Below are 23,049 nucleotides of genomic sequence, written 5' to 3' on the forward strand. Positions count from 1 at the left end.
GCTTAAGAACTTCAATTCGAATCCCAGGATTGCCAGTTGTTTTCTGCCTTCCACATGTATACCTAAGGTACACACCTACTTACTCATCCATGCAAAATAATTAAAACTATAACACAAAAAACAAGGTAGAATATTATTCTCATTTTACTCTTTGTCAAAATGTTTGGCTATTGCAGGGCCTATGCCTTTTATTCTATTTTAGAATAAGTTTTCTATGTCCGCCAACATCTTTGCTGAGAAATTTTAGAAAGCGGCACTAATTTATATGTTGAATGAAGGAAAAAATTCACATCTTAATTGTGTTGAGTCGTCTTCTTCTTCTTCTTTTTTTTTTTTTTTTTTTTTTTGTGTTGAGTCTTCTAATCCATGATATGGCCTCTTGATTTAGGGGTCTTTGATTAACATTTTGCTATTTATTTGTAAGCCAGGATCTCACTATTCCCTAGCAGGCCTGGAATTTGCAGAGATCTGCCTATCTCTGCTTCCTGAGTCCTGGGATTAAAGGCCCTTGTCACCATGCCCAGCTGTACTTCCTAGTTTTTAGTATTCACTTTATTTGGAGTACTTGTAAGTGGCACTGCTTTTATGTTTGTTTGAGACTGGGTCTTTTTTTTTCCTTTTTTCCCCCAAGACAGGGTTTCTCTGTGTAGCCCTGGCTGTCGTGGAGCTCACTCAGTAGACCAGGCTGGCCTCAAACTCAGTGATCCTTCCTCTTCCTCCTGAGATTTGAGGTTAAAGGCATTTATCACCACCTCAGTAAGACAGGGTCTTAGTTTTCCCTTGAATTGACTATGGAGCTAAGGATGGCCTTGAACTCTGCCTCCATCTCCCAACTACGAGGGTTAAAAACTTGTGCTGTCAGGATTTCTAAAAGTTTGAGGCTGGCCTTATCTACATAGTAAGTTCTAAGACAGCAGAGATACATAGTGAGACCCTGTCCTGAAACAAAGCAATAAGGAAATAAATCTGCGCTTCCAAACCTGGCCTTTTCTTTCTTTGAGACAGCTCTGGTAGTTCACCTTAGAACTCATGAAGTAGTCCAGATTGGTCATGATCTCCTGGTGCTCTGTCGGTCTCTATCTCCTGAATGCTGCTGTTATTATATGAGTGAGTCACCATGCCTGATTATCTAGTGTGAAACTGCAGCTCTGTTTACTTATTTACTTATTTATTATGGCAGAATTTCTTTGCAAGTTCATTGCTGTCCTGCTTTGCAATTAAAGTTGTCTACCACAATAATACTAGGTGTATGTATGTATGTATGTATGTATGTATGTATGTATGTATGTATGCATGTATGTCCTGGAACTTGATTTGTAGACCAGGCTGGCCTTGAAATCACAAAGAACCATTTGCCTTTGCCTCCTGACTGCTGGGATTAAAGGTGTGTTTGAACATGCCCAGCCTGGAATTACTCTTTTTAAAGACAGGGTCTCATTATGTGACTAGCTAGCCTCAAATTCAGAGATCTGGATTTAACTGTCTCTGTCTCTTTCATGCTGGGATGCCCCACTATGCCCGGCTAAAACTATATCTTCATCTTCCTCTTCTTTTTTTTAATCCCCAAAAGAATTTCTTTGTTCAGTCCTGGCTGTCCTAGAAACTTTCTCTGTAAACCAAGCTGGCTTGAAACTCAGAGATGCCTTCTGAGTGTTAGGATTAAAGGCGTGTGCCAGCACTGCCCTGTCTCCTTTTATATGTTTAGCTCACATGTTTGTATATGCAACATATGCATGCCTGGAACCTGCAGAAGTCAGAAGAGGGCATTAGATCTTCTGAAACAAGAGCATGGATAATTGGAGCCACCATGTGGGTGCTGGGGACTGAACCCAGGTCCTTTGCAAGAGAAGCAAGTGTTATAAATGGTTGAGCCATCTCTTCAGCCTGAAATTCCATATGTCCATAGTATCATTTAGAAATATGGCTTTTGTCATGTCTTAAGTCTTATGACTTTTGTGCCTAACTGTCGTTCAGTGCTTATTTTCCGTACTTGAACCCTGAGATCTTCCCCTTACAGTTCTAAATGTAAGAATAAGCAGCAGCCCAACCCTATCAGTAGACTTCAAAGAGCCTAGATGGGTGCTACTAGCTTAATGCATAAGACCACTCTAGGCTCGCCCTCAGTGCCACCTGTGAGACTGTACTAGCCCTGAGTTAGTCACTGGCTAAAGTTACATTACACTTAATGTCCTTTCTGCCTCAGGGCATAGCCATAGCTGATACTGTGGCCTCAGTTCTTTGCATACTCGCCCACCTTCTTACATGCGCATGCTTACCTGGCCACTAATCTCTTCTCTCCGAAGTAGCCGAATGGCTAGGCGTAGCAGCCCTACCACTGCTCGCTCCACAAGGAAGCAGAAATCTTGTGCCTGAACACACAGATGGTATAGATGATCACGAACGGTCTGCCATACACAGCCCACACGGTCTCTAAAATCATAAAGGGTAAGGATAGTCTCAATGGGACAAGCCACCAAGCCAAACGTCTGCTAGGCCTTTCACAGCCCATGGGTATTATGCCTTAAGGAGTCATGCACAGGCTCCCTAGCACTGCCCATAGCTTCACTTGTTTCTTATTCCCACTCAGCAAGATGGCTCTCAGCCTTGCAGCACAAGCTCAGTATGGGGTCTGCCTAAACACTGCTTTGACCTGCCCTCTCCTACCTGTTCTCTAACACAATCCTTAGCAGCATCTCCAGACAGAAAGCAGCATCTTCTTCATCATATGTCTCTTCATCTGGTGTCACTGAGACCAGAGCCTAGAGGACACCAGCAGGGAAAATAGGAATGGAAGAGAAGCCACTAGCTTTGTGAAGGCCACACCACCACCCTGTTGCCTTTCTCAGACCTCTTCACCTCATACCTTCATGAGTTCCTGTAGTGACTCCAGCTGAAGGAACTTGCTTTCTGTGATCATTTTTTCTGGGTCACATTGCTAGAGGATGTGAAGAAAGAAAAAAGGATCTATAACAAAGGAAGAACCAGGGATAGTGGGCAGAACCGTCCTCGATACAATCCTTAGATGATTATACGCTTCAGCTCACAGGATCCCATCTGCTTCAGCTCACAGGGTCCCATCTGTTTAGGAGTATGTAACTCTTTATGAGAGGTAGACAGGAAGTTACCTTGATACAGTCCAAGGCCACTCTCTTGGCCTCTTGGTTCTCTGTAGATGGGCCCCGTACACTAGACTGCTCAGGACCACTCAATGTCAGCCAGCTTACAAAACTAAGGACTGTTGACTCTCCTCTGGAGGAAAAGGATACATGTCCTGGTCAGCACCAACATTCTGAGTACTTCCTCTCCCTAGGCTCTTAGCCACTGTTCTAATCTTACCGGTTTGATGGTGTCTCCTCCCGCTGTAGAGAGATCTTGCCATTGGGATCCACAAAATCTTCTACCTGGAAAAAAGTAGAACAAGAGTAATTTATTTCTAGGGTCTGGAAGATGGCTCGGTCGTTAAGAGTACTTGTGACTATTGCAGAGGACCTGTGTTTAGTTCCCAGCACCCACATGGTGGATTACACTCATCTATAACTCCAGTTCCAGGGAATCTGGAACCTGATGCCCTCCTCTAGCCTCCACTGGCACTAGGTATGCACATCATGCACATATGTATATTCAGGAAAAATGCCCATACACACATAAATCTAAAAAATAACTAAAAGAAAATATCTGGCCTTGATGGAATAGGCCTGGAGTCTCAACACTGAGGAGGCTGAGACAGGAGTCACAGAGCAAGTTCAAGGCCAACCTAGTCAGCTAAGTGAAAATTTGTCTCAAAAAAAAAAAAAAAAAAATCATTGTGTATATCATTTGCATTCATGTGCTTCTTGGCCAAGCAAAGTTCTCTGAATTTCTTACTGTCAACAGTCCATGTACTACTGTGTCCCTTTTAAGAGGTGATGGGCTGTGGCTTCTACCAGCCTCTCTGTGTAGCATTACATTTGAGGTGCTCTTAGTGAGCATTGGCAAGCATCAGGTGTAATGCTATTCTAGAAACAGTACAGAAGGCTAGGCATTTGACTTGTTAATGCTGAATGTTCTATCAAGAATTACCTCTACCATAGCCTTGGGTAAAAGCTGGGCTCGGAAGAGCTGCAGCATGGCCTCCATGATATTCTTCCAGCCCTCCCGAAGGATGTCACCATGACGATGGGCCAAATGGAATACAGTTTTGGCTGCAATGTGGGCTTTAGGGTTGCTTCCAAATACACTGGGCAAGTTCTCAATAGACTGGAAAAGAGGTTGTAAAGAGATAGGGTTGTTTCATGTCTGCAAAGAAAAGTCCTTCAGATCTCTCTGCCTATTGTTCCCGAGAATCTTTCTGTTGGATTTGTTTCAAATCCCCTACAATATTAGTGGGGAAGGTCAACTTGATGAAGGTCTTTCCTGTGGTATCTCCTCCCCCATCCCATTACATGAGGTGATGCTATTCTCATTCCAGACCTTATAAAGTAGAACTGGCCTAAGCTTGTTCAAGAGGGTAGATATGGTGGATGCAGCTTCCATGGCTGAGGCTCACTCTCCTTTGGGACTCTAAGCACAGTGCCTGCTCCAACTCACCTCACTACTTAGAGCTGTGAATTTGCACAGAGAGATGATGAGATTGTCAAACACATCGCTGAGGCCATAGTGGGCGGAGATCATGGCACACTTCCTGTAATGTCACCCCATCACAGAAACAGTCACTGAAAGGCCACTCAACCCTTCTAAGTTCCTAAGCAGCCTTCCATTGGTTCTTTTCCAATGGGTCACAGAAAGAAACCTTTAACTTCAGCCTGTTTAAGACTGAGATTTCCCAGGCTCCAGCCTCCCTCCAGAAAATCAGGAGAAATCCCTGAGGAAAGTAAATGAGGAGTCAGAGAGGCATGGGGCAACCCACATTAGCTTAGTGAGATGCAAGGGTATGAAGACCAAGGCTAAAGCTGGGCTACCTGAAGCCTGAGATGGCTTTCTGGATGATGGTCTCCTCAAGGCTTTTATCGAAGACATAAGAGAGAGCAGCAATAGTGGGGCCCCAGGTCATAGTGAAGAGGTCAAGATCGTAGCTGCCAGGAGGTACACGAAGGAATATGCCCTCAGGGGTAGCACCTCGATGAAGCAGCACACTCCACACATAGTTCTCACGAACCAGACCTGTCTGCTCTTCAGGCATCACAATCTCCTCATTCCTGTCAGAGAGAAGGGAAAAGCTAGGCACACTTCTGTGAATACACTGCTTCCAAACTAAGAAAAGGGGTTTCACCAGTAGAGGCATCTTGCACTCATATGAGGTCATCACAGCTGCAGCCGAGTGACCTGTTTCTACCCTAGGACAGGGGCTAGGGAGAGTGTGAAAAGATTCATAATCTCAAAGTCTCATTTCAAACCTCCGGATCTGCTGAGATCTCACATTCTTTCTGGGTGGGAGAATAACTTCCATTTTTCTTGACTTATTATAAGGAATAAGCTGAGGGAAGTGGCATATACCTATAATTCTAGCACTTAGTACTCAAAGCAAGGAGATGACTCAGATACATGGCAAGTCTGAGGCAAATACAGAAGTGTATAAGGCTCTGACTCAAGATAGTAACAAAACTAAGTATTCTATCTCTGACTCAACCTTACCCTCTAGTGCTGATCTTTATCTCTCTACCAACTAGAAAATGAATTTTGTGAGCTCTCTAGGAAGCTCAGGGAACAAGACCATGATACCTCATATAAGAGAAATAGTTTGGACTGGAGATGGATGGAGTTCTGCAATGAAACACATTCTTAGCCTACGTGAGGACCTGGGTTTAATCCCTAGTACCAAACACATATTTAAACATTTAGCACGAGAGGGCCAATGTGTATAGACCCTATGCTTGGAATATTGGAATCCATCATTGTTCAGGCTTCCTTAAATAAGAAATGAGCTATCACAGATAAGGATTCCAAGGTAAGGCTCAAAGCTCAATCCAGAACATGTGAGTCACTGCAGTCTGATGTGACTCTAAAAGCAGGAAGAGGGAGCAATACATTTCTCTTCAACAGAGACATTACTCTCCATATATACTCACTTGATGGCATGGTACATGTCTTCCAGGATGTCTTGTTCAAAGTCCTTGCCTCCATTCACACCTTTCAGGTTTTTTCGAAACTCCTAGAGATAGACCAGTGTGTTTTCCCTAGTGTCAATGCTGCATACCACCCAAGGAACTCCTTACGTCTGTGATAAATAGGACTCTGAAAACAACTAGGTGAAAGAACCCATTCTCCATCCCAGTCCCTCTTGTGAATTGGTCACCCCTCCCTGATTCCATTGACAGAACTCTGTCTCCCTCCACATTGGAAACTTTCCTTATCTTTCTTGCTACTTTTAAAGCCATATTGGATCTTCTGTTTTGGTTGGAACCCCGGCTTACCTCCAGGGTCATGGGTGCATTCTGCTTGCGAACATTGTGGTTATGTTGGTCAGTGTTAAGCATGATGACAGCATAGGCCAGGGCAAAGCAGGCATCGCTATTAGCAAATGGGGAGCCATTACAACTCTGAAAAAGCAAAGACCCCATCTGTGTTAATGTCCTTTTCTAGCCAATTAAATTCTTACTACTACCAACTCATTGGCCAGTGTTTGTATTCAAGGGAGGCACTGCCCAGAAAATGGCCAACTCCTTAATAGAAGGTACTCCATGGAAAGTCCACTGGTGTGGTTCTTAATCTTTGTAGGAGCAATAACTGAGGTTTTTATCTGAGGAAACAAAGAATCCTTCAACCTGATCCTTGACTCAGTCTCTGACACTAAGACTTACCCTCCAGTGCTCAGTGAATACCTCCAGCAACCTGTGAATAACAGGTGCTTCCCCTGGCAAACGGAAGGCTTCCAGGTAGAGTCGGAGAGCTTCATCAAGCCGCAGACCCTGAAAGCTGAAGGTGCTACAGAGAAAGAAAACAGAACGAAGAGGCTGAAGATATTGAAACTGTATAAATTAGATTGTTGGTCACAGTCTTCATAACTTTCTCTGACTAGAACAGAGAAGGCTGATGGCTCTGGCACAGGAGTGGTACATCCTGGCCATTTCTAACATAATCCCTAACTTTAGCACTTACCACATTAGTAAAATTCTCGTCTAGATACCTCACCCCTCAGAACCCTGCCCTATCCTACTCTGCAATGCTTTCCAGTGGAGCACAGGGGTAGGGGTAGGGTACTCCTAAAGCCTGAGTCCCTTTCAGGTCCAACAGATATATAACATAGGAAGAGGCAAGGATAATGTGAGCTGGTCATCAGCAGGAACTGGCAGACTTCCTTTGAGGGAAGAATGCCTTGTCCCTCAGGCATTTCCCTCTTCCTTTCTTCTTTCCCCTGTACTCCCCCATTATCTCTTTCTTTTTTGACACTCATGCATGCTAAAGGAGCACACTAACTGGAAAGAACCCAGATATCCTTCAACAAAGGAATGGATACAGAAAATGTGGTATATTTACACAATGGCGTACTACTCAGCTATTAAAAAATTACTTCATAAAATTTTTAGGCACTAGAAAATACCATCCTGAGTGAGGTAACCCAGTCACAAAAGAACACACATGGTATGCACTCACTGATAAGTGAATATTAGCCCAAAAGCTCCAAATACCTAAGATACAACCCACAGACCACATGAAACTCAAGAAGTTGGAAGACCAAAGAGTGGATACTTCAGTCCTTCTTAAAAGGGGGAACAAAATATTATACAGGAGAAAATACAAGGACAAAGTGTGGAAGGAAAGGCCATCCAGAGATTGCCTCACCTGGGGATCCATCCCAGTTACCAAACCCAGACAATATTGTGGATGCCAAGAAGTGCATTTTGACAAATGCCTGATATAGCTGTCTCCTAAGAGGCTCTGCCAGATCGTGAGAAATACAGAGGTGAATACTCTCAACCAACCATTAGACTGAGAATGGGGTCCCCAATGGAGGAGTTAGAAAAAGGACTAAAGAAGCTGAAGGGGTTTTCAACCCCACAGGAAGAACAACAATATCAACCAACCAGACCCCCACAGAGCTCCCAGAGACTAAACCACCAACCAAAGGGACCCATGGCTCCAGCTGAATATGTAGCAGAGGATGGCATTAGCAGGCATCAATGAGAGGAGAAGCCCTGGCCCTGTGAAGGCTCAATACTCCAGTGTAGGGGAAGGCCAGGGCGGGTAGATGGGAGGGAGTGGGTGGGTGGGGGAACATTCTCATAGAGGTGGAGGTGGGGGGTGAGATGGGGGGGATTCCAGAGGGGAAACTGGGAAAAGGGATAACATTTGAAATGTAAGTAAAGAAAATATCTAATAAAAAAGTAGAACATATTTTCTGACTGATAAGGTCAGTCAGTGATGGTAGTATTAAAAAAACAAATGGTATGAATAACTCTGATTAGGAAGCTCATTGATGTATTATTTTCTCTTGAGCAATTCAGTAAAGTTATACTTAAACAAAAAGCAGCAGCACACTATCAATCACACTATCACACACCCCAGACCTACACTTCTTATTTCTTCCTCACCTCACAAAACTCTCCAACAGGTCCATGTTTTTTCGGTCACTCACAAACTCTCCAATCATTTTTTTGTCTAATCGAGGGTTTTCTCGGAGCCACTGGGCTACCTCTGTGTTATCCATTGGGATGGTGAGGAGGCCTTTCTCCTGCAGAAACTGGATCCCCTTCTTTGGTTTTTGATTGAACTGCTCTGTACCAGTGATCAGCAGCTAGAAGACAAAGACGAGAGGCATCAGACAAGGCCACCGTCTGTCATGGCCTGTAGCTGCTCACCTAGTGAGTTCTCCGAACATGGTTCTTGTTCATTCCATGGCTAAGACTAGGTTGTACTGGCCTTAGCTTTTCCTGTCTTCCATCTCACTGGCAGTGACTGGGAGTGCCTTGCCACTCCTTTTTGAGGGCTACAGACACACAAGGCAACCTCCCCTCCTCTAGTGAGGGACTGAGAAGATGGAGAGGAAGCAGATTAATGAGTTCTTCTCTTCAATGTTATAGCCACCTCTGGCATCTACAGCCAGCCAGCATCATGTCATGGTTGGGTTGAGATGTTGTCCCTTTTCAGATTGCCTTGCTTTAAAGGCAGTCTGTCTTGCTTGGGTTTGAAGGACAAAGTAGACTAAACTGATCTCTTTGTTCCCTGTATATCTAGTCACAGACTTGCAGTCAAATGTATTTATCTGACAATAAGAGAAAGAAAGGATTAACTACAAGTTTTTATGTTAAGAAAACCAAAAACATCCCTCTCCTAATCAAGAATTGATTTACAATTGACACCTGCTGCTGCTGGGAAAGGGAAGGAAAGACAACAGAAAGAAGTAGGGAGGGCAATAATGATTAGACTTTCCAACTGAAGAAAAAACAAACAATACAAACAAACCATTATTTGGGCTTTACTAAAGTACCAGAATAAATATGAATACCTTTCATTACCAGTCATTATGCTGGATCTGGAGATGATCAATAACCTTTGCTGACCCAAATGACAGAAGCTTCTGTCACCACTACTAGGAGTATCTGGCTGTTGGCTGAAATAGCTTTGTTCAGGGGCACAGGTCAGATGTAAGGAAAAGCTGTTCAAGGAGAGGGAGAAGTTGCGCAGTTCCAGAAAAACCTAGAGACTAGTCTTGGGAGCTGTATAAGGAACTGCTAAAATCATCCCATGTGCATCCTCTGTGACAAACCAGTTCCACAGAGGACTCCCACATAAGGGTGGACGCATGTACCTTTTTTTTGTTTTTAATTTCAGTTAGTTCCCGTGTATCTGGCAGAAGACAGGAAAATCGAGGTGGCTTCCTGGTGAACTTTTTGTCAGCTAGGATGGAAGAAGGAGGAAAAGACACATGAGGCCTTTGTAAGGTTATTGATGCTTTCCCCAGCAAAAAGAGGCAATCTCATACATTTTCTTGTCCTTGGCTTCCTACCTGCTGGAAATCCTACCTTATAGGGCTCTAATTGTTTTCTTTCCCTTCTCTGGGGTTTAAAACAAAATGAACTGTTAGGGCCCTTCCAGGAATAGCCTTAGGCCATTGTTTTCCCATTCGTCCCCATGTCCCTTCTCTCTAAACCCTCTAGTTGGAGGAGTTTAGAGTCGTGAACACTAGGTACCTACCCCCAGAGTCACCAGCTTCCTCCAGATCACTGCACGCTGGCTTTCCATGTTCTGTTGACAACCATCCTCCACTTGGAAAATGAAGGCCTTGGGCATCTAAGGCCACGCCTGCAGCTTTCCCATCACTGGCTGCTCTCTCAGCTGGTAAGAGGGGAAGATATGAAGACTTATGGGTAGGAAGTCAAGAAGTATTGTAAAAGGTTGAGTCCCAAGCCAAAAGAACTGCATGTTCTTATACAGGACACTAGCTAGCTATCCCTGATTGGAAAAATTCAAAACAAAGTATACAAAGTATACAGGGCAAAGGAAAGACAAAAGAGAGAGAGAGAGAGAGAGAGAGAGAGAGAGAGAGAGAGAGAGAGAGAGAGAGAGAAGGAGAGAACAATACAAGATGCTTCTTACACTTGTTATTGTCTGGGTTGCCATCCACTGCCTCAAAACCAGGTCTAGCTGCTTCTCTCTTCTCTTGCTGGTTGAGGGTGTTGAGGACTTTGGCCTGACAATGAGCCTCAGTGCTGTCAATAACTGTCAATAGGGCATCAAGAGACAGCAGGTGTGTTGTATAAAGTTGACCAGACACGGGAAAGGCATTCTGGAAAGTAAACAGATCCATTAGACTTGAGGTAGGAATATAGTTCACCTGATTGTTTTTCCAAAAACCCAACAATTAATAATTTCTCACTGTCCTTACGAATGAATGCCTTCCTCACTCCTCTTCCCATCTCTGAAGTGCCCCACTCTCTGTACCCTCATTGCTACCACAGGGAGATTTCCTGACCATTCCTAGAGGCCAGTGACAGTGCTCAGCACCTTGGACAGCAGCTTAGTGAGATCTTCAAAGAGGTTGGAGCAGTAGTAGTCACAATCGTAGTTGATGTAGAGCTCAGTGACAAAGCTGGGGATGCGCCAGAGCTGCACAATAGCCTCCAGAGCCATCTCCTTCATCTCATAAGGCATCTTGGGGTTCTCAACAGTGATGATCTCCATGAGCTTTTTGATGTACATCTGTCAACAGCAACCCAGCAATAGCCATTTGGTTGAGGAAAAGATGGGAAGAGAAAATTGGATAGGAACAACACTAAACAGGAAAAGCCCACACAGAGGCATGTATTGAAAGATACCAAAAGATCCTCTCTCCTCAATAATATATTTTCCCCTTTATCTCCCATAAGGCTCAAAAAAGTTGTCTACTGTCCTTTTTTAATGTGTTGTCTATAAAGCCTACCCTAGACTTATTTAGACTTCCTTTTGACAATTTAGCAGCAGTGCTGGTTTGACTTATAAGAACTTCTAGGCAGAAAAGCTAGTGGTAAGATCATTTGCTAGTCTGCATATTTAGATTCTTCACCCACCCCTTTTTTGAGACAGCTTTGCTCTGTAGCCCAGACTGGCCTTCAACTCACAGGAATCCTCTTACCTCAGCCTCCTAAGCACTTGGATTACTGGCATGAGCTGCCATGCCCAGTTATAGGCTCTCCTACATTATAGTCAAACATTTTTGTCTAGGATCCTCTTAACTATTCTACTATGAAGGCTAGGCAATGATACAAAGTATGGAAGCCAAAAATACCTTCTCCAGGAAGCTCATAAAAATCTAAATCTTGAGATAGACCACCTCATTCTCTCAAAGTCCCCCACCCTATCTCTAATAACCCTTCCCCTCCTCAACATGGTGTTCCCAATGTGGGCAGAGATTCCTTGCTCAACCGGAGAATATTCCAGCCACCAGAAGTCCAGGTAGGGTGCCTGTCCTTGGATCCTGCCCACTAACTTCTCAGTGGTCCTCCCACCCTCTACTCAATTCCCCACCTCTCCTTGTCCCAGCCTCTGCTTGAACCAGAGGCTATGCTAGCTCCCAGAAGTCCAGCCCACAACTCTGTTGGGGACCCCTGCTCAACATCAGGCCCCTCTGGCCAGAAAACCTGAGAGGAAACAGAAACCAAGGAATAAAACACCTATTCAACAAAGACGAACTCAGAAATCAGCACCTAGAGTTATAATCACCACAAACCCAGAAGGCTAGATAACAGCATAAAACACAATCAACAACAGCCAAGGCAATATGTCACCACCAGAACACAGCTAGTCTACTACAGCAAGCCCTGAATATTCCAACACAGCTGAAGCATAAGAAAAGATCTTAAAGCTATCTTTATGAAGATGATAAAGGTCTCTAGTGAGAAAATTATTAAATCTCTTTTAAAAATTGAGAGTAAGACAAAAAATTAGATTGGGGAAAAAAATAAATCCCTTAAAGAAAGCCAAGAAAAAATAGTTGAAGGAAAATACTCAATAAAATACTTGCAAACTGAATCCAAGAACACATCAAAAAGATCATCCACCATGAGCAAGTAGGCTCCATCCCAGAGATTCAGGGATAGTCCAACATATGAAAATCAATGTAATCCACCATATAAACAAACTGAAAGGAAGAAAAAAAAAAAAAACCCTACACGATCATCTCATTAGATGCTGAGAAAGCCTTTGACAAAATCCAACACTCCTTTGAGACAAAAATCTTGGAGAGATCAAAGATACAAGGAACATACCTGAACATAATAAAGGCAATTTATTTAAATAATGAAAAGTCTAGAGCAAACATCAAAATTAAAAAAAATTTTGCAAAACATTACACAATTTTTTATTATTAAATGAGAAAATCTCACTGTTACATCGTCACATTGCTAGTCAAGAGAAATGCTGCAGTGATGAAGAAAGTCAATGTTGGATCAACCAAAGTCCTCATTTCTACAACATTCATTTACAGAGAAATCATGCTTAACACAGCCAACACAACATTCTTGGTTTTCTTCATAATGAAGTCCCCCTCCCCCCGCCACCAACAAATCTTCTAATGGCGTAGGTTCAGTACATAAATTATAGTTCTTCATTTTTACAATTCACCCCAAACTGCATGAGAGATGGGTCACATGAGTTTGTCTCTAGCTGTGAGGAAACCCTTCACACACCGTTGTCATCTGATGTGTCACTGCTGCTGTCCCCGTGTCAGCATTCTCAGTTGTGGTATGAAAGTGCTGGTTTGCCAGAGTCCAAACTTGAAGTCACAGAACAGGCCATTTTTAAAAATACCATTTTTTTCCCTCAGACTATCCTGTAACTGTTCACTAATAACTTGGAACTCTCTCATCATCCTCAGTTAAGGGAGCACATGTTTCATCATTTTCACTGTCTTCCTGCCAGCCCATCTCTTACAACAATCTGTGTTCTGCCTCCAGTGAACTGGAAAGGACATCAGTTTGTGGAAAAGCTGAAGAATGAATGATCTGTTGAGAAATCACCGAGGCATTGCCGTTCTCCTGTGAAATTTCACTTTCATCAGTTTCTGTTTATCTCTTTCCTGGTGCATACTGTTGCTTCTCTGAGCCAGCGTGGCTTTTATCTTCATGTTCTTCTTCTACTCTGTCCCTTTGCAATGCTTTAAAAAGTTCACTCTTTTTATCAGAGCATTCGTGTCAGTTTAGTTGAATGAAGCTGCTGATTAAGTTTGTCAATAGGCGAAGAAGAATTTGAATGATTATACTCTTTCACTGAATTTGTTGATGAGATAAAATTCTTGGCCACTGACTTAAAAGTATTAAAGTTGCCACCATTATATGTAGATTCATGAGGAAAAGAAGTCCCAACTTCTGAAGAACTGTGTCGTTGTGACTCACATCATAACAATTTTCTGCCTATGAAAAAATTTCAGAATGCTTCTCAAAGTTCCATGATGACTTTGTTGATAATGGAGGAGTAAGGAAATTAAGCCAGGCTGGAGCAAAGTCATGCTGCACCATTTAGGTCCAGTCTCCAGTTCAGTGAAAGAGGCTTCAACACCTCACGGCAAGTCCAAATTCCAAGAGGACTGAACAGGAAGATGTTGATTTTTATTCTCTATAAGCTTTATGTTTTCTAGTTTTTTAATTTTGTATCCTCTGAAATATACAAGTTCTTTGAAGATACTTAACCTATGACTATTTGACATAGAGTTACTTGAAGTCAGCTACCCATATTTATTTTGAAGTTTCCATATGGCTAGATCCAGAATTAGCCAAGTTCCTTGGACTCAAATAGATCTTCTTTACTATTCCATGTATTTACTATTGTACTTATCCACTCCAGATGAAATATCCAACTTATGTGCCAAAAAGCAGAAACAAAAAGAACTTCACATCTGAAGATTACTTCTAACCATCAGCATATATAGACACACAAACAGCCATCTCAATACCACCATGCTGGTGGGACATCTTACACTCCCAAGTAAATAAAAGATAAAAACTCTGTATTCTTTCAATGTCTTCATTAAGAAAAAATGTCCCATTGTAATACGAAGTCACAAATTACTAACTTTTTAATAAAGATAAAAAGAACTGCCACAAACTTCAGCAATATTTAAACAGTAATCTGAAACTGTGAAACTACTCAGTACACAAATCAAGCATATCTTACAGTTCTGACTGAAGAACACCAACAGGAGAGGAGCAAGAGACAAAAATAACAGCAGACGAAATACTTAAACCACTTATACTATCCGTCTGAACCAATACTGAAGAGATGACTGGGTCTTTTAGTAGCTCGTTCATTACTATCAATTCACTTCAGAGGTGATTCTTGTTAATTTTAATAAACTTCTGGGGCAAGATTACCCAAAACAAAAACAAACTGTATTTCCAAAATGGTCTTTTAAACAAAACCTATATGATGATCTTCATATCTACCAAATCCAATCACTGCACTGTGAACCCATATGAGCTGTCTGACCTGGGTGCTGCTATAGAGCTTCAATTCTTGGAAAGAGCAGCTCGTGCTCATAACCCCCGAGCCAGTTCTCCAACCACATATGTATATATTTTAAAGTGGAACACCACGCCTTCTGCCCTCATTGACCAATCCTGATAACTGCCCGTTTATTTCTATGAGATCAATTTGTCTAGCTTCCATAAGGAAGAGATGTCATAAGTTTTCCTGTGTCTGGAGTATTTTACTTAGCCTGATAGTCTCCAACCCTGTTGCCTTGATGGACAGGATTTTGTTCTTCCTCGAACATCAAATTAAATGGAGAGAAACTTAAAGCAATTCCACTAAAATCAGGAACAAGACAAGGCCATCCACTTTCTTCATATCTATTTAAGACAGTACTTGAAGTTGAAGCTAGAGCAAGAAGACAACTAAAGGAGAGCAAGGGATACAAGTTAGAAAGGAAGATGTCAAAATAGCATTATTTGAAGATGATATGATGGAGACCCCCAAAAATTCTACCAGGGAATTCCTACAGTTGATAAAATATCTTCAGCAAAGTGGCTGAATACAAGACTAACTAACACACAAACAAACAAAAACCCTATATATAAACAACAAATGGGCTGAGAAAGAAATGACAGAAATAACACTCTTCACAATAGCTACAAATAATATAAAACATCTTGAGGGAACTCTAACCAAACAAGTGAAAGACTTGAATGACGATAACTTCAAGTCTTTGAAAAAGAAAAAACCTGAAAAAGACAGATTTCCCATGCCCATAGATAGGTAGGATTAACACAGCAAAAATGGATGTCCTATGAAAAGCAATCTACAGATTCAACAAAATTCTTATCAAAATTCTAATACAATTCTTTACAGACCTTGAAAGAACAATATTTAACTTCATTTGGAAAAACAAAAACCCAGGATAGCCAAAATAATTCCAAACAATAAAAGAACTTCAGGAGTTATTACCATCACTGATTTCAAGCTGTACTCCACGGCTATAGTAATAAAAACCGCATGGTATTTGCATAAAAATAAACAGTTGTCAATGGAATTGTATTGAAGACCCAGTCTTAGATCCACACACCTATAAACATCAGATCTTTAATAAAGAAGCCAGAAATACACAATGAAAGAAAGCATCTTCAACAAATGATGCTAAAGTAATTAGATATCTGCATATAGAAGAATGCAAATAGATCCATATTTATCACCCTGAACAAAACTCAAGTCCAAGTGGATCAAAGACCTCAATATAAAACCAGATCTACTGAACCTGATAGAAGAGAAAGTAGGGAACAGCCTTGAATGTATTGGCACAGGAGACAATTCCTGAACAGAACACAGATAGTGCAGGCAATAAGATCAACAATTAGTAAACGGGACCTCATGAGACTGAAACACTTCTTACTGTAAGGCAAAGAACACCATCAATACGACAAAGCAGCAGCCTACAGAATGGGAAAAAGTTTCCACCAACTCCATATCTGACAGAGGACTAGTACACAAAATAAGAAACTTAAGAAACTAGACATAAACAAACCAAATAACCCAATTAAAAAATAGGCTACAGATCTAGACAGAATTCTCAATAGAGGAGACCTAAAATGACTGAGAAACACTTAAATGTTTAATATCCTCAGCCATCAGGGAACTGCAAATCAAAATGACTGAGATTCCATCTTATACCTGTCAGAATGGCTAAAATCAAAACTACAAGTGACAGCTCGCACTAGTGAGGATGTGAGCAAAGGGGATGGGAGCAAGCACTTCTGTTGCTAGAGGGAGTGCAAACTTGTACAGTCACTTAGGAAATCAGTTTGGTGGTTTCTCAGAAAACTGGGAACTGTCTACCTCAAGACCCAGGTCTAACATGCTTGGGCGTATATCCAAAGGACTCTTCATCCTAGGACACTTGTTCAACTATATGCAGAGCAGCATTATTCATAACTGCCAGAAACTGGAAACAACCTCAACTGAAGAATGGATAAAGAAAATGTTGTACACTTACACAGTGAAATATTACTCAGCTGTTAAAAACAATGGCATGAAATCTGCAGGCAAAACTAGAAAAAGAAATTTTTCTGAGTGAGGTAACTCAGACCCAGAAAGACAAACATGGTAGTACTCACATATAAGTGAACATTAGCTGTTAAGTAAAGGATGCAGAGAGGCGAAGTAACAAAGAGGGCTCTGGGGTGGGAGTGTGTGTGAGGGAGGGCGCAAATGGATCTCTCTGGGAAGTGGAAATAGTTTGTGAGTGGACTGGGGGCAGGTGGGGATATGGAGGAGACAATGTGGGGAGACATGACTGGAGCTGGAGGGCATTGTGGGGTGATATGGGAACCCAGTGTAGTAAAAAAACTCCCTGGAATCTACAGGAGTGACCTTAGAGAGGACCCCTAGTAATGCAGGACACAGGACCTGAACTGTCATCTTCTGTAACCAGGCAAGGAAGGCTTCTAGTGCTGGAACCCAGCCACAAAATCTTCCACGTACAATCTGTCCTACCTACAAGATATGCAGGGCAATCACGGCATAGAACTTGTGAGAATGGCCTACCAATGAATGGCTTGTGTAATTTGAGGCCTATCTCATGAGGGGGAGCCCATACTCAATACAGCCTAGATGATCAGAATTGGAGGCTGGAAAGTTCAGAGACCTTCGGTAGAACTAAACACTGGCAAAAAAAAAAAAAAAAAAAGAAAGAAAGAAAAAAGAAAAAAAAATCCCTCCCCTGAGATGCAGTGGAAGAGGGGAGGAGGAACTGTGGGAGTCAGAGAGGTAGAGGACACCAGGAGATCATGGCCTTTGGAACTAACTCAGCAGGACACACAGGGGCTCACAGAGACTGAAGCAGCAATCTTGAAGCCTGCATAGGTTTGTACTGGACCCTCTGCATATATGGTCGTTGGCTCTGTGTTTTGGGAGGACTCCTGTCTCTTTTGTTTTCTTTTGGGACCCTTCTCTCCTAGTGGGTTAGCTCGCCCAGCCTTGTAACTGGCGTATTGTATATTGTGCCATGTTCAGTTGATGTCCCTGGGAGCCCTGCTCTTTCTGAGATGGGAGTGGAGAGGTGGGGAGAATGGATCTCAGGGAGAGGGAAAGTGAGGGGGACTAGGAGGTACGAAGGAAGGGAATAGATAAATAAAAATCTATCTTAAGCATGATTCATTGAGCTGGTCCCATTGATGATGCCATGTAGTTTCCTGGTTTTGTTTTACTTTCTAAGGTCAAGAAACTCACCTCTAACTGGAACTTGAGGTGTTCCCGCATGCTCTCAAAGAGTAAGAAGCACACTCGTAGGGAAGCAGCATAAAGGTTCAGTCGCTCTACGCTGAGGAGCTGGGGATCAGAGAGTGGGAAACCATGAGGTTCCTGAGATTGAATATAATTCAACCAACAAAGATATAGTAGTGCAGACTTGGGAGGCTGCTTCAGAAGGCCTGCGTTTTAAGGAAACTCTTTTTTTCCTTGTTATTTGTTTTAAAAAAAAACAAACCTTATTTTACATTTATTTATTTATGTGTAGGAGGGGAGCAGGGACACACATGAAAAGGTGTATCCCAAGGGAGCTATTCCTCTTTCCACCTTCTAGGTGCCAGGGATCAAATTCAGCATGTCATCAGGTGGTACATTCTTTTACTCACCAAGCTATTTTGTTGGCTTTTTTTTTTTTGTTTGTTTGTTTGTTTGTTTTGTTTTTCCTGAGATAGGAGTTTATGTAGCTGGTCTTGATCTCACTACACAGCTGAAAATTAAGTTGGATTCCTTATAGTCTTGCCTCTCCCTCTGGATTACAGATATATACCACCGAAACTGAGTTTTGATTTACCCATTTCTTCCTCAAGTCCTTGGAGAGCTACTGGAACCCCTTTACGATGGCTTCTAGCCAACTGAAAGGAAGCTAATCATGGTATTCTAGTGGCTTCTCAATCTCAAAAAACAACCATGGTCTCTGGGCAATCTAGTCTTACCTGGAATAAGTGTCGGCACATCTCATCCTTGATGAGACCCAAGAGGGTCTGGCACTGGGCCACAGGGGCTGACTCAAGAGCCACTGTCAGCAAATGCAGTCCCATGTGGATCATAACCTCAGAGTTATGGCGGTCATGTGGATTTGTGAGGGAGATAAGGAATCGGAAGAGCTCACGGATGCAAGGAAGACCATAAGGAACCAAAGCTGTGCCTGAAAAGGTGGGAAAAGAACATGAAGATTAAGATATAGCTCAGCAGCTTGATAACATATGGATCTGAGTTATCCATGGCAAAAACTTGTATGTATGTGCAGGTGTATGTGCCTGAGAATGTGCATATGGAAGTCACAAAAGAGGTCAGACACATTCCTCTTATTGCTCTGTTTTATTCACTTAAACAGGTCTTTCATTGACCTGGAAACTCATTTCAGTAAACTCTCTAGACCCACATGTCTGCACACCCCAGTGATGGGATTACAGGTACATGCAACCATGTCTAGCTCTTTACATGGGTATGAGGGATTTGAACTCAGGTCCTCATGATTGCAAAGAAGCAATCTTACCCACTGAGCCATCTTCCAGCCTTATCTGTGGCAATTTCAGGAAATTAATTTCCTCCAAGGAAAAGGATCCATTACCTATCTCTTAACGGATGAAATCAGAACCAAGGCTTTTTCTTAAAAGTCCTAAGCTCTATATTATTCCCTCTTTCCTCCTATAGTCTAACTCTCGAAACGATTTAGGGCAAAGTTCTATCTATGCCAATAGTTTTATAGCTTGATTCTATTTCCTGTCTAGAAAATGGACTCACAGGTGATAGTTGCCTTCATCCAGGCTGCTCTAGGCTCAGATAGAATATCTGGTAGTATGGGGTAGATGAATGGGCAGAATCTTCCAAAGAGTACCTACCTTCTTTCTGGGAGGACTGGGTAAAGCGCACGCCCCGAGGATTGACATAATCCATGTCATGAACAGAGGCAGAGTCAGAGTGGTCTGTAGGGGACGTGCACTCCTCTAACACTTCAGGGATAGATTCCACCGATGCTGACTGGGCCTTTTCTACATGGGCCCCTTCCTGCTATGACCAACAGCAGTCAGACATATGAACAAAAGCAAGGCAAAAACAACTTAGAATTTATTCCCCTGAAGTTTATGGCTTCCAAGCTGTCTTCAGTGGACTACAGCTCCACATTGATTTATACATCAATATAAGATGGCCCAGGGCCACCTGAGGAACCATCGTCTAGGATGACAGAACTCTACAAGTGCAAAGCTCTCACAAGGCTTAGAATTTAGATGATTACCTTCCTGTAAAAGTGCCACCTCCCTTTTTTCAGATGCTACCTATATTGACACAGATAAATCTCATGAGCTCCTTTTCACAGCAAGTCATAGTGTATGTTTTCTGGTCAGCAAAAAATAATTCTAGGAACCAGGATGCAGTGGATTGAATATGCTTGGCCCAGGGAGTGGCACTATTAGGTGTGGGTTGTTGAAGTAAGTGTGTCACTGTGGGGTGGTCTTTGAGACCTTTCTTCTAGCTGCCTGTGAGAGTCTTTTGGTTGCCTTTGAAACAAGATGTAAAATTCTCAGTTCCTCCAGTGCCATGCCTGCCTGGATGTTGCATGTTGCCCTCCTTAAAGAGAATGTACGGAACCTCTAAACCTGTAAGCCGTCCTCAATTAAATGTTGTCCTTATAAGAGTTGCCTTGGTCATGGTGTCTCTTTACAGCAATGGAAACCCTAACTCAGACATGGGGAAGAACTACCTTTACCAACCTTTCTTCTTTTTCATCTTAAAAAAAAATTATATATATAATTTTAGAAATCAGTCATACCTGAGGGTCAAGCTGATCAGAAACTCCCATCTCATTGCTCCTGGGCTCTGTGGTTGTGATTTCCCTTGGGGAGCCAGCTTGCTCCAGGTCAGTGAGGTCCTCCTTGGAGGTAGTCTGGGAGGATAATTCCAGGCCACTGTCTGTACAGGGACTGACCACTGTTGAGGCAGCTTCTGAACTTGCAGAGGAGATGGATGCAGGTGCATCAATGAAGGGCATGCCACCTGACAAGGAAAAGAATGAAACTTGAGGCTAAGAGAGCCTTTATGAGTAAAGCAACCTTTACAGCACCAGGGTCTTACTTAGAGTGAAGGCTCATATATAAATGCCTCTAGAGTAGTAAGACTCATGAAAAGAGAACAAACTGAAGTTATTTAACACAGGGTTACTAATGGTCATAGTTTGGTTTGATTTGGAGTTTCCCTTTCTGTTCTCTGAAAAAAAGACCAAAACCCCTCAGTTAACCAGCTTTCCATTTCAAATCCCTGAAAAAGAAAGGATCTTCTCTATGTGTTTTAATAAGAAACAACCTAGGGCACTCACCAGTAAGGTTAGAGGATAAGGTGGCTCCATTTGGGGTGGGCAGCTCTGAACCTGGTATGACTTTGGTTGTATGACGTGGAGGTCGAGGGGACCTTTTCTGTTTTTTCCACTTGGATGAGTCACTCATGCCTCCTGCTCTCATTTTCAGCTGGAAATATCATACATCATTAGTAGCCAGACTAAAAGAGTATTAAACTAAGATGTTATTCCTAGAAATATCTCATTACTCAGTCTGCTGGTCTCTAGAAAACAGCTTACACCCCACATCAGTATTAAACAAACTAGGTCATCAGAGTATACACTTATGCCTCTCTATTTACATTTGTATTGGCACAGAGAAGAGGTAACATTTTGTGCTTGGACTGGTCACTGACCTAACCCAGCTGCCACACTCTGCTTCCTGCCTGAGTCCCTGGTGCTGTACATGATGCATGAGCCTCTTGCTGAAAAGGTGAGGCAAGCTTTGCCCAGAGCCTCAGGCAACAGACCGTGCACCGACTTTCTCCCATAGCCAACTGCAGGGCAGGTCCTAGTTCAGTTCTCATCTAGGTATGAGCACCTCCCCTTCCTACCTAGAGTTAAAGCTTTTCCACTATGGCTGGGACTGGGACTTGGACCATAAGAACAACTCTTTTTCTGGAGATTCTACATTAAAATGGATGGTCAAAGTTAATTTTTTAGAGAAAAGAATAATTTGTTGATTTGTGGAGTTAAGAATGGAGGGCTGTGCCATGCAGCAGCTCCCAATTTTGATACAGCAGTAAAACCTCTTGTTCTTACAGTTGTTCTTTCTAGATACACTTTATTTATTTTATTATGTTACTACTTTTGTACCCTGAGCAGGTCTCAAACTCACTGTATCCAAGGATGACCTTGAGCTTTGCATTCTGCTTCTACTTCCCAAGACCTGGGATCACAGGCAGGTGCCCCCACACTCCACTTATGGGGCACTGGGGCTCAATCCCAGGGCTTTGTATATGCTAGGCAAGGTCTCTTGTAACTGAGCTACAGCCCTAACACCACTAGATACAATTTTAAAGGGTCTACTCAATTTCTTCTGATATTTGGAGATAAAATTCCTTCTTCAAGCTCCCTCACTCTCAAAGCTTTGATAGCCTCTGATCACCTGCTGAGATAATTCTTCCTTCCTTCCTCAAATCTTCTCCTAATAAGGGAGGCCACCACACTGAACCTTTCTCCCAGTTCTTAACACAGTACCAGCTTCTCATTGCATTCATATTCTTGTTCTTCCATCTCCAAAACACCTGCAGTTACATGCCTAAACACGAGCTTCTGTGACTAAACAGGAACCAGGATGCTCTTGTCAGTAAGTAACCTTGAGTTCAGGTAGATCACACTCACAGTAGAAAATGGTTTAAGAGAACAAGCCAAACAGGAGGCAAGAAACCCAAAAGACCAATGAAAGAAAACAAGGACCATTTGGCTTTATTGGTCATTGTCACTGAGCTTCAAAAAGTCCGAACAACTAAAGGTTTATAAGAGAACTCTCCTTCCCAGGAGGCTCCACTATATGAGTCCCACGTCTACCAAGAGGGGCAGGGCAGTTAGTAATGGACATCCTTTCCATAGGTATTTGGTATTTCCTATCTTCTGCTTTATGTTTTGCAAATCTAGCTTCAACTAGGTTATTTCAGTGAGTGTGCCTGGCCATCTGACTGGTACAGAAAACTGAAGGCTGGCATTTTTCATGAAGGCTTCACTGTTGCTACGTTCTGTGTCCTAAGGCTCTAGGGTGAATAGTAGGTGGCAAGTGTCCATAAAACCCTATACCACTTTATCTGTACAATTCTATATTCCAAAAGACAACA

The 23,049-nt window shown here is 42.5% G+C and overlaps 1 protein-coding gene and 1 pseudogene across 9 annotated transcripts in view; both read right to left on the reverse strand.

Moving 5' to 3' along the window:
• The window catches only part of GBF1 (golgi brefeldin A resistant guanine nucleotide exchange factor 1), a 133,416-nt gene that overhangs the window by 10,848 nt on the left and 99,519 nt on the right, over window positions 1–23,049 (reverse strand). For 4 of the 8 annotated variants that reach the window (XM_080912524.1, XM_080912522.1, XM_080912520.1 and 1 more), the window contains 21 exons: window positions 21,221–21,368; window positions 20,678–20,901; window positions 19,749–19,914; window positions 18,840–19,051; window positions 18,109–18,207; window positions 10,921–11,115; window positions 10,513–10,702; window positions 10,111–10,251; window positions 9,725–9,813; window positions 8,508–8,710; window positions 6,777–6,900; window positions 6,390–6,515; window positions 6,045–6,127; window positions 4,938–5,174; window positions 4,567–4,660; window positions 4,060–4,236; window positions 3,337–3,401; window positions 3,126–3,249; window positions 2,864–2,935; window positions 2,665–2,759; window positions 2,277–2,430 (listed from right to left, as the gene is read on the reverse strand). In XM_080912524.1, coding sequence (XP_080768650.1) covers window positions 2,277–2,430; window positions 2,665–2,759; window positions 2,864–2,935; window positions 3,126–3,249; window positions 3,337–3,401; window positions 4,060–4,236; window positions 4,567–4,660; window positions 4,938–5,174; window positions 6,045–6,127; window positions 6,390–6,515; window positions 6,777–6,900; window positions 8,508–8,710; window positions 9,725–9,813; window positions 10,111–10,251; window positions 10,513–10,702; window positions 10,921–11,115; window positions 18,109–18,207; window positions 18,840–19,051; window positions 19,749–19,914; window positions 20,678–20,901; window positions 21,221–21,368 — 3,018 coding nt within the window. Of the gene's footprint in view, window positions 1–2,276; window positions 2,431–2,664; window positions 2,760–2,863; window positions 2,936–3,125; window positions 3,250–3,336; window positions 3,402–4,059; window positions 4,237–4,566; window positions 4,661–4,937; window positions 5,175–6,044; window positions 6,128–6,389; window positions 6,516–6,776; window positions 6,901–8,507; window positions 8,711–9,724; window positions 9,814–10,110; window positions 10,252–10,512; window positions 10,703–10,920; window positions 11,116–18,108; window positions 18,208–18,839; window positions 19,052–19,748; window positions 19,918–20,677; window positions 20,902–21,220; window positions 21,369–23,049 lie in introns of all 8 variants that reach the window. The other 4 variants (XM_080912523.1, XM_080912521.1, XM_080912519.1 and 1 more) reach the window with 1 other exon arrangement.
• Window positions 13,072–16,293, reverse strand: LOC308416921 (vasculin-like; annotated as a pseudogene). Its single transcript has 2 exons — window positions 16,274–16,293; window positions 13,072–13,765 (listed from the first exon to the last, which is right to left on the reverse strand). The product of its transcript is annotated as a vasculin-like (transcript).

Source organism: Micromys minutus, assembly GCF_963924665.1.
Source record: "Micromys minutus genome assembly, chromosome: 2".
Lineage (NCBI taxonomy): Eukaryota > Metazoa > Chordata > Mammalia > Rodentia > Muridae > Micromys > Micromys minutus.